Here is an 11564-nt window from a genome sequence, read left to right as displayed (position 1 = left end):
GAAGGGAGAGCCAATTTTTGACACTTAATCCCCTCCTTTGAGGGATGCCTTCAAAGAACTCTTCCACGTGTAATAGTTGGCACTAAGTTAGTTGGAAAGATGCCCTCCAATAGTATGATGGCAACTCAGAATTTGGGCAAATCCTTTAGCAAACACCTTCTCATATAAGGGCATGGATGAAGTTGAAGAACTCATTACTTGGTTCTCATAGTCAACAGGAGAAAAGCTCAAGTTGGCTTGAAAGCAGAAAGAGACTCCCTGACCGTCAACCAACTCCAGGCTTCAAAATGATCCAAGCTCTCTTGGTAACTGTCTGCTTAGCACTTTTTCCATATCAAGGTAAGATGATTTCTTTGGTTTCCTCGTTCAGATTCTTACTGCTAAAAGGCTATTTCATCCAACAGATTTCTATGGTTATTTTTCAATGATTAATCAAACTTTTCTCAACTTTAATTTCTACAGATTTGCCAAAAGAACGCTCCCAAAAATTGCATTTGTTGTGAATGAATGAATAGATTTTTTTTTATATTTGCGTAAATTTTGTCAAGCAGCAAACAGATCCCAAGAAAAGACCTAGCATTCTCAAAAGAAAAGCATGTTCAAGTCAGGTATATTTTCCAGTAATGTGAGTAAAAAAGGAGTAAAGGGCTGAACAGGGCAGAGGGACAGAGGTTGTTGAAAGAAAAAAAAGAAAAATTCAGGAAGTAAAATATTTTTAAAGTGTTTTCAGTTTTAATTTTCTTCTACTAGGTTAATTAGACACCATGTCATTAAAGTTGCATAATATTGAGCAGACCACTTCTTGTTATCTTCAGGGAATCTCCAAATGGTACGGAAGCTAATCTGACACTTTCCTCAATGCAAGATTTAAATTATCTTAAATAATTTCTTTGCTCCTTTCTTTTCATTCTCCAGAAAACCAGGGAGGGTCCCTTCTCACCTGCTTCCCATGTTCTCCTTCCTTCTGTGGGATTAGGTACCTTTGACCTGCCAGTTAAGCAGTCTCTTCCTTCTGGCTCCCAAGTCATTCCCAGATATCATTACAAACAGCAATATTTGATTGCCTTAAATGGCTGCACAAACACAGTTATGGATCAATAGCTGGCTAGAGTAGCCCGGTTATTTAAAAAAAAGAAATCAGATGTTGTTTAATGTCAGGCATGCCTCCTTTAGTATCCAAGAAAGAAAAACCTCAATTCCATTTGAATAGAGATAAAGTACTTTAATTAGATATGAATTGAAAGCAGTGAAAAGGAAAGCAAGATCTGAGCCAAAAAGGCGCAAACAAATACATATCAAATGATTACCCAGCCCCCTCTCTACAATTACATCAGCCCAGTGTCCAATCTGCAACTCCCTGAGGTGTCATGTGGGGTTCATCTTCAAAAGGCCTCATCAGGTTGGTATGCGAGATGGTTGACCTCGACCAAGACCAAACGTCAGCCATCAGCATGCGCAGAAGATGGTGAGAACAAAACTCCCTTCTAACTCCTCCAGTACCACACAATTCCCTTCCCAAATACTTTGCCGCCACCCTCCCCGTTTCTATGGCAGCCGATAGCAAGCAAGCGCAGTGACTGACAGATGGGATCACCGTTACCAAGTGGGAAGCTTCCACAATTAAAACAGTAATTTATGGAGAAGAATATTGTAAAAGAAGAAAGGGAGATGGAGAGGGAAATGCTGCTTTTTCTGTGCTCTAAGCAGGAGGGAATAGTAACTTTTCTTTCCAATGCATGGAATTGCACACCTCCTATGTTTCTGAGAGCATCAGGTACAAATGGGCAGGTACATAAAACTCTGAGTAAGGTGTAACCTTCTCCCTGGGGCTACTTTTGCAAGATCTCCATCAGTCTCAGAAGATCCATTTCCAAGGTCAAGTTCTAGTTGTGCTTAGAATTCAGTCACTTTCTACCTTGGGAAATTTGACTAAAATTAGGAAACGTTTGACTAAAATGTGAATAAACAAATCTCTTTGTCAGTCTCCCTATTGCATCATCTACTGTAGGATCAAGACTCCTGACTTGAATCAGCCTCTGGAAAGTACACGGTGATAGTCAAGGGCTTTGCTTGGCTGCAGGATGGAAGAGGTTTTCCATTTTCCTCTGGGATACCTTTCTGGCCTTTTAGTACAGTCTGCAGTCCTGGGATTTCATGTATTTAAGTATTCCTTCTTTACTCCCAGTTATCAAACATTGTTTAGTAAATTGTAAAAAGCTAACCTGAATTTCGGTGCTATGCTCCACCAAAAAAAAAGGATCCCATTCTTCATTGATAACTGAAAAACTGTTCTAGGTGCAAAACTGGTAGAACTTTTCTTTCCTTTTCTTGTGAAGGGAGTTCTATAATCCTGGAAGCTGGGAACGTTAACGATTATGAAGTAGTATATCCACAAAAAATCCCTCCATTGCCCAAAAGCAGAATTGAACGACGTGAGCAAAAGGTAAGAAATAATCTTCATTGCATCAACTAATTTAAGTGGTCAGTAGAGGGGGGAGTGAATAAGGGCACTGCCTATCATCCCTGTCATTGTATTTTTATTCTCTTATTCTTGTTCTCATTTTTGTTTGACAAATGCCAATACATTAATTAATTATTTATTATTATTATTATTATTATTATTATTATTATTATTATTATTATTATTATTATTATTATTATTATTATTATTATTATTATTGATTGAGGAATCCGACCCTAACTTTTGTTCAAGATTTATATGAAGCAAACTTACAGTTAAAACTCTACTACTTTCACAATTTTGCCATTGTTCTTAGGACAAATTTCCATGAAATTCCCACTATATTTATGGGCCCTTTTAAAGTTACTTTTGTTTTGTTTTGAAACGGGAAATTACTACAAAGTCACATATGTGTCAGACTATGAGAAGTGATCATGGGGTGGGAGTGTTTATCATTGGGATCTAGTTTCCTCTTTAGATTGGATCTAATACTAGTCTGACCCTTATGAATAAAACTTCCATAGACGGATTTATATAGAAAGCTGCAAGTAAAGATGATATATGCTAAGTCATTTTCACTTTGATTAAAAATCTGTCAAATTGCAGAAGTATGAGAAAACTCCATGCATAATTGTAACTTACAAAGCCTTAATTTTTCAAGGGAAGTGAAGAATTCTACTGGGCAGGATTATTACAATTGTCAAGTACTTGTTGTTAGGTCCTTTCAAGCATCAGAGGAAATATTCCAAATCTAAAAATGAATTGGCTATGGCTCCCCATTTGACACAGGTGTTGAATTGATCAGAAGACAGGCTTAAGATACAGAAGGATCTTGACAAGCTTGAACATTGGGCACTATCTAATGAAATGGAATTCAATGGCGAAAAGAGTAAGGTTCTACATTTAGGCAAGAAAAACAAAATACACAGGTACAGTATAGGTGGTACCCGGCTCAATAGTAGTAACTGTGAGAGGGAACTTGGAGTCCTAGTGGACGACCATTTAAATATGAGCCAGCAATGTGCAGCAGCTGCCAAAAAAGCCAACACAGTTCTAGGCTACATAAACAGAGGGATAGAATCAAGATCATGTGAAGTGTTAAAACCACTTTATAATGCCTTGGTAAAGCCACACTTGGAATAGTGCATTCAGTTTTGGTTGCCACAATATAGAAAAGATGTGGAGACTCTAGAAAGAGAGCAGAGAAGAGCAACAAAGATGATTAGGGGACTGGAGACTAAAACATGAAGAATGGTTGCAGGAACTGGGTATGTCTAGTTTAATGAAAAGAAGGACTAGGGGAAACATGATAGCAGTGTTCCAATATCTCGGGGGTTGCCACAAAGAAGAGGGAGTCAAACTATTATCCAAGGCACCTGAGAGTAGAACAAGAAGCAATGGGTGGAAACTAATCAAGGAGAGAAGCAACTTAGAACTGAGGATAAATTTCCTGACAGTTAGAAAATTAATCAGTGGAACAGAAGTTGCCTCCAGACGTTGTGAATTCCCCAACACTGGAAGTCTTTAAGAAGATGTTGGATAACCATTTGTTTGAAATAGTGTAGGGTTTCCTGCCTAGGCAGGGGGTTGGACTCAAAGATCTCCAAGGTCCCTTCCAATTCTGCTATTGTATTGTATTAAGTCCTAACTAAATGTTCAGCACATGCTGCTGTGGCCTAGAGATGGAGCTCTTGTCCTAACACTTAGGAGGTTGTGAGTTTGATCCTTGGTAGAGGCAGATGTAGGGTCTCCTGTTTGCGCAGGGCGTTGGACTAGATGACCTGCAGCAAAGTCCCTTCCAACTCTGTTAATCTGTTAGAAGGTACACATTTTATTTGTCTTTTTGTTTGTGTTTTTTAAAAATGAACACTGAACTCTTTGCATTTCAGGTGAACTATGAAGATACCATTAAATATGAATTTCAAATGAATGGAAAGCCAGTGGTCCTTCACCTAGAAAAAAATAAGTATGTTAACTCAGAAGTTCTCTTAACTTTGCTAAGAGAAGGTTAAAAATGTATATCCCTGGACATAATTCTATAGAAATAATATCTGTATTGCTTACTTTTGGAAATTTAATTTAAATGTTACTATATCAGTGAAGTTGATATAGTTATTGAATCAATTAATTAAGTCTTAGCCCAAAACTGAGAATTTTTTATTCCTGCTTTCATTGCTACTCTGCTTGAATGTAACCATTCTATTCTCTGAACTACTCAAAATTCCCGCTATCGGTTCTCCAGAACTGGTCAGAGCCTGCTGAATTCCACCTCTGCAGCTACTGTACTGTAAATATGGGAAGAGTTGCTTAGAATCCCTGCAGCCCTATTGCAATTGAAGAATAGCTTCAAAACCTTCAGAACATTAGGAATGACCGTCTGGCTTTGATTTTAGAGTGTATTTCTGTATTGGCCATGCTATATGTGCCCTCTAAATATATGTTCCCCTTTTCTACTGTTTAACTATGAAGCCTATGAAGAACTTCTAGAGTAGCATCTGCATGACCATGTTCAGACCTGAAAGCAGAACAGGGCCATAGGTGTGAGACTAGCAAGGAATACCAAGGTTATGTCTAGACTGGAATCATAGAATAATATGCCAATGAATGGAATAGATGTGACACTAGGAGTGGATAGTGACCCAGTACCATTGTTTGGAACTTCAAGAGATGTTTCTGAATGAAGGTTCCAGAGACATCCCTTTCTTGAGGTGTCTTCATGAAGCAACATGAACCTCTTGAGTAAAGAGAGCTATACTGCTTTCCTTTTCAACCCTAGTAGTTTCAGCTGATCGTTGAATGGATCAGAAGAATCAAGGACCCTTCTCGTCAATCATACCACCTCTGAGCCTTGACTATTGCACAGTTTCCTTGGTACAAATCTTTCTCCTCAGGAAAATCCGGGATGCCTGCACTCCTCATAAAAAGCCATATCTGATCAGGTTGAAATGCTGGCTCCTTTCCTTTGACACCAAACAATATCCTTAAAATGCCATTATACAGTAATTGTAGGCTGAATATGCAATTGCCTCTTAAATTCCTACTTAATTCCTAATATAAATAATGCTTGCTAAGTAACGTCTTCTTTGCATTCTTTCCAGAGGACTTTTTTCCAAAGATTACACCGAGACTCATTATTCTCCCGATGGCAGAGAAATTACAACAAGCCCTCCGGTTGAGGTAATATTCAGAGCATCTTACTTTTATGAAATTAATTGGGAAGAATATTTGTGCACCATATTCCAAATATGCATATCTCAGACCAGGCTATTCAAACAAGTGGGGCTGTATATGGATGACATGTCTTATATTGAGCATGATTTCTGTAAGGATGTGTGGGTTGTTAAAACCCAGTCTGTTCTACTTATTGAATGAATAGGGCGATATTTTAGTTCTTCCCTATTGATTAAAAGCAAATATTTTGTGGAGTGAGCCCTACATAGGTTTAGTATGAGAACATCAAGTTCAGATGATCTACTTTGCTTTTTAAACCCTATGACACTTATAGATGAAAAATTATTTGTTTTGAATATCCAGACTTTGCTTCTACAGATTTCAGAAATAGGTTTACTGTAGCATATTTATATCTTTGATGTGTTTCTGAAAGTTTTTATTGTGTGGGTTCAAGAAAATAACAATTAATTGGTAACATTAATAAATGTGGAGTTTTTCCTACATTATGATAAGAGTTTAGTACATAGTTTGAGAGTTTCTTTAGCAAATCCTGTGGTGCAGCATGGGGTTGACCTCCAATAAGACAAGGTTGGTTGAGAAATGGGCTTGTTACTTGAACAGAACATTTTATAGTCCTTTGTTGAGTGTCTTTCCAAAGTTTCTTAGCATTTTGCCACCAGTGATACTCCCCCTGCAGTGTGACTTCCTTTGATGGAGACTTGTGTTTATCCTATGTTCATGTTGGAATAATCAATTCAAAGCAGATTTTCTGTCCTCCTCAATCAAACTATTTTGAACAAGGTGCTTATTACTCATTGTTTCATTAATGTTGTGGAATATATTGGAATTGCACTTCTGCTCATCAAATCACACTGCAATCAAGGTTTAACCAGTGTAGTCCTCTTGCCTCCATACAGGATCACTGCTATTATCATGGACGCATCCAGAATGACATTGACTCAACTGCAGTCATCAGTGCATGTGGCGGCTTGAAGTAAGATGGTGTCTTATCTTTTGTTTATTTTATTAAGAATGAAAATATTATAACTGCTCTTGGAATTGTCATATTAAAAAAGAGCATCAATTTTTCACCCCAAGTAATTGGGTGTGATCCAAGATATCTGCAGGATTCATAAAGACTTTGGATACCAAGAAGAGCTGCTGCCAGCCAGTAGACACAGTAGGGAGCTAAATCAAATCTGTCTAGATGAGCTTTAAAGTCCGTGTCTCCTTTGTATATGGGAGCGGTTGTTGCAAGGGGAAAAAAGATAGGTAGGTTTCAGATTGTGCACCTTGCTAGAAAGTATACAAGAAGAGACAAGCAGACTTTTCAGTTCTGCCCAGAAACACCTTCTTTAGCAACTCTTCCCACCTTTTCCAACCATGTAGATAACTTAGTCATTTAAAGATTCCAAAATTCAGAAGCACTTCACCCTTAACCAGATTCAATGCTCTCCCAACAGAAGGAAAATACAAAAAAAAACCCACGCCAAACTAACAAAAAAAAAACAAAACCATTTGAGCTGAGACTGTGTCCATACAATGAAGGACCAATAAAAACATTGGAACAGAATAGAATAACAAGAGAATGACAGAATGATAGAAAAAACAGAGTTGGAAGGAACCTCGAAGTCTTCTTGTCCACCATTCTGGAGAAATAGTTGTCCAATATCTTCTTAAAACCCTCCAGTGATGCTTCTACCAATTTTCAATAGGAGGCACTACTTAATTCCACTAGTTAATTGTTCTCACTTTATAAAATTTCTTTTTAGTTCTAGGTTGCATCATTCGTTGACAAGTTTGCTAAATTTCTCTGTTACTTCTTGTCTTGCCCTTAAGATACTTTGAGTAATAGATTATCCTCCTCTTTGTGACATCCTCTTAAATATTGGACAACTGTTATTATGTCACCCATAGTTCTTGTCTTCATTACCTCCATCATTCATCATGTGTTTTTGTCTCCAGCTCTCTGTTTTTCTGCACTCTTAGTCTGGATTTTATTCATGTTGTTCTCTGCATTGCATTGCATTGCATGCATGCATAAATACGTACAAGAACAAAGTTAACATTCTGAGTATAACCATGATGTATCTCTACAATATTTGTATGGAGATAGTTTGACATGTAAACCTAAACCTGTTTGAAAGATTCATTTTTTGTATAAAATTTTGTTTTATTACCTAAAATTAAATTAAAATATTTGGGTCGTGTGTGTGTGTGTGTGTGTGTGTGTGTGTATTGTAAATATGACAGAAATATTTTTATGTTTTATTGTCATTGCACCTTGTACATTATAATTATAAAAATAAAATACAAACATCCTTCACATCCTATACATTAGGACTGAAAACCCCTAATATTGCATTGATACTGCACTATATTATAATTTTATGAAATCAAATTTTACGTAAAAATTGAATCTTTCAAACAGGTTTATTCTTCATACAAATATTGTACAAATATTTCATGGTTAATTTGAGAATGTTGACTTGGTTAGTTAAGAATTGGTTATCCATCGAGGGATAACTCATAATAATAATTCATTTGATTTTTTGCAGGCATTTCATTACCCAAGTAGGTAACATCATTAGTGAAGTTCAGTCCTGAAGTACAAATATTGCCTTCTATTGATTATCCACCTTTAATCACCCTATTCCTAAAAAAGTCTACTTTTTTTTTTTACAGAGGACAATTCAGGCATGAAGGTGAGATGTACCTTATTGAACCCTTGAAGCTTTCTGACAGTGAAGCCCATGCAGTCTACAAATATGAAAATGTAGAAAAAGGGGACAAGACCCCCAAAATCTGTGGGGTAACCAGCACCAGTTGGAAATCAAATGAGTCCATCAAAAAGATCTCTCAGATGTCCGTTACTGCTGAAGAAGTAAGTCTCATATTCAACCTCAAGTATACTGTATAACATCCTTTGAAAGCAGGAATACACTTATTTGTTTACAAATTAAAAAGCAAAATATAAATTCTCTAGAACTGATTAGAAAGAATTCATAGGAGAAGAACCTCCATTTTTGAAATTCTATTTCAGCCATGCTGAACAATAAAATATGGAACCTCAATGAACAGAAAATACATATTCCAGGTATATAACATTTTCCATCATCATGCAAACATAGTTTGGAGATTTGGTTCAAAATGGATTTAACTGAATCTTAACTTTGTAAATCAGTTAAAAGTGTAATCAAATGATCAAAATGGATGCCACTTTTGAATCAAAACTAACAAATTGAATCTGGTCACAGATAATCCTCATATTCCCAATGTTTTCCTCCATTATTGGAGGCAGAAAAAAATTGAAGACAAAATATTGCATCCAAAATCAGAGTTTCTAGTTTTATTTGGTGGCAGAAATTGAAACAGGATGAAACATATCCGGACGTTCAAAACCTCGACTTCTTTTGTTAAAATGTGATAGTCTTGGAGCAATAGTTGTTGTTACAGTGCAATACCAAAATGTGAATGCAATCACCAGAATTGATTATGAAGACTTGAAGGCTTGATTGATGGCTTTAGTATTTATGGCAAGCTGTCCTTATGGTTTGTAGTCACCTTCACATCTTGAATGTTCTAGTCTCAATGTCAGGTCATGGTCGCTTTATTCAACCTGGATCTTGTGCAACAGGGTTAAGAAGGAGGCTGTCAGACAGCAAGGAAAGAAATTGCCCCATGGAATTGGCCATCTGACCTTGCAGTTCCATATACCGAAAAAGCACGGATACATTTTCCTATGGGAAGAAGGAAGTAATGCACTTCATATGGTTCAAATCTTAGCCATAAGGGTAGTTCCTGAGCAGTTTGGGTAGGTTAATGTGGACGATGGCACTGGAACTCAGGAGGGAGAGGCTTTTTCTTTCCCAGGGCAATACTAGCTATATATATATACACACATACACACATTTAATTCTAAATGTAGGCACCATAAAATTCTGAAAATGGATGCCATTGGAAACAAATGCCATGCTACATTATGTACAAAGGACATGTTTCATGCCATCGCAAAATCTCTCTCTATAAATGTCTTCTTCAAAAAAACAATATTTCTTAAACTCCAAGGACTTTAACCAGGAAGTAAAACATGCAGATTTCTGACTATCTGATGACCTGTTGGTTGCAGGGAGTAACATACTGTATCTAAACAATCTTTTCTTTACTGTTCTGTTTAGCAAAATGACTTCTTGGAGGTCCAAAAATTTCTTGAGCTTTTCATAGTTGTAGACAATTCAATGGTAAGTATACTGGATAGCATTTCGTTTTCTTTCTGAATTGTGCACACATTTTTCTTTCTGTCATTTTTCAAATAACATTCAAACTGGATTGTATCTTAAAATGTGCTTTATGATAAACTTTGATGATTTTTTTGTTATTATACTCAAATGGTTAAGAGACATTTAATATTTAACTACATTTTAATTTCCACATTAATTCTTCCTGGACTCCATCTAAATTTTAATTATACTTTATCCAGAAATGCCAAGATCAGGGAATTGAATACAGAGAAGATAAATGAAATTTTGAAATGGAGAAAAGAGTAAAAGGGAATCATCATACATTTCTTCTACTTGGTCAATCTAGCATTTTAAAATTCACGAGGAGAATTTTGAATCAGTGGGTAGAGAGGCAAATCTGGATGTTTTACTTTTCCTTATTTTTTCTTTTATTTCAAAACTATTACATTCAAGTAGGTTTTTATTTAGATATAAATATATATTTTGTCATCCATGCCTGCCAGCATATTTTTTTATTTATACTTTTGTTTGAGATGCAATTTTAAAATTTCCCTAACAGAAAATATTTTGATTTATTTTTATGAATATATGAAATATTTGAAATTGATTTCCTCCCTATGTTGCCTATGCATGTGTGAATTTCAATTTCTAACTGAATTTCAATAAATAGATTGTTCCAGGAAATCATAATTATACACTATTAATGTCCATTGTATCACTCAAATGAAGTCTATTTCCCCACTGAATTAAATCTATTTCTCAAATAGAAGCTAACCGTTGGCTAATAGAGAAGAATTAGCCACATTGGACTTAGCCAATCTCCTTTTCAGCAATGCAGCATTTGCAGTAAAATAACTCCTTTTGGCCATCTCTGAATATGTGCACATTTCCCCAGCGAAATCAAAGAACATTCATGAGCTCAAAAATAGTCCATGAATCCCCAGACACCAGTTTAAACTTTCCCCTTTAGTACTATTGCAAAAGGGAACATTTTATGCAAGCTCTCTTCAAGGATAATTGGTCTCAGGCTGATGTCATTTAAATTCAGCTTTTGTGGATTTCTCCAAAACATTCCTGCACTATTTATTTGTCTAAGTTGACAACACAAATAATTAGATGGATAGTAAATGATTATTTCACATATCCCTGAACATGGAAACATAGCATTCAATTAAGGAAAGCATTTCAGTAGGCTGACCAACATTTTCTCCAACCAGGAGGAAACACCATGTGTGGTGCTGAAAAATTAATTGCATAATATATTAATGGCACAGATGTAGGCTAAACAATAATCAGAAATGAAAAGAATTCATTGGACTGCTTGGATATATAAGTATTATTTTGCCTAAATCAGCAAATTTAATTTTTTTAAAAAAATCCCTTTCTTTCCCTGACATGTTATTTCTCTCTCATCTCAATCCCTTCAATTTCAAATTTATGGTCTCTTGTTAATTTTTTTGTCTTTTCTGTAGTTCGATAAATACAGTGGCAACACCACTATTATAAGGATAAGGATATTTGATATGGTCAACTATATAAATGTGGTAAGAAAACTTGGAAAAAGTTTTTTTTTTCTGTTTCTGGATTGAAGCCTCTCCCTGCCCCAATGCAGATTTTCATTGTGTTCACACAACAAAAGTAATGAGGTAAAACAACTTAGGAGACTGACTTTTACAAGAATGCTAACTTTT

At 35.9% G+C, this 11564-nt stretch overlaps 1 protein-coding gene across 1 annotated transcript in view; it reads left to right on the top strand.

Moving 5' to 3' along the window:
* Positions 1-287: 287 nt before the first annotated feature.
* Positions 288-11564, top strand: part of LOC309395980 (zinc metalloproteinase-disintegrin-like ohanin) — a gene marked incomplete at both ends in the record, with an annotated part of 96645 nt that continues 85368 nt past the window's right edge. The window contains 8 exons of the mRNA XM_081960692.1: positions 288-339; positions 2337-2443; positions 4351-4427; positions 5560-5638; positions 6550-6626; positions 8318-8516; positions 9811-9873; positions 11346-11417. Coding sequence (XP_081816818.1) covers positions 288-339; positions 2337-2443; positions 4351-4427; positions 5560-5638; positions 6550-6626; positions 8318-8516; positions 9811-9873; positions 11346-11417 — 726 coding nt within the window. The remainder of the gene's footprint in view (positions 340-2336; positions 2444-4350; positions 4428-5559; positions 5639-6549; positions 6627-8317; positions 8517-9810; positions 9874-11345; positions 11418-11564) is intronic.

This window comes from Natrix helvetica (genome assembly GCF_964273705.1).
Source record: "Natrix helvetica genome assembly, chromosome: 8".
NCBI classification, from domain to species: domain Eukaryota; kingdom Metazoa; phylum Chordata; class Lepidosauria; order Squamata; family Natricidae; genus Natrix; species Natrix helvetica.
The sequence above is the reverse complement of the archived record's forward strand: the minus strand, read 5'-3'. Positions and strand labels throughout refer to the sequence as shown.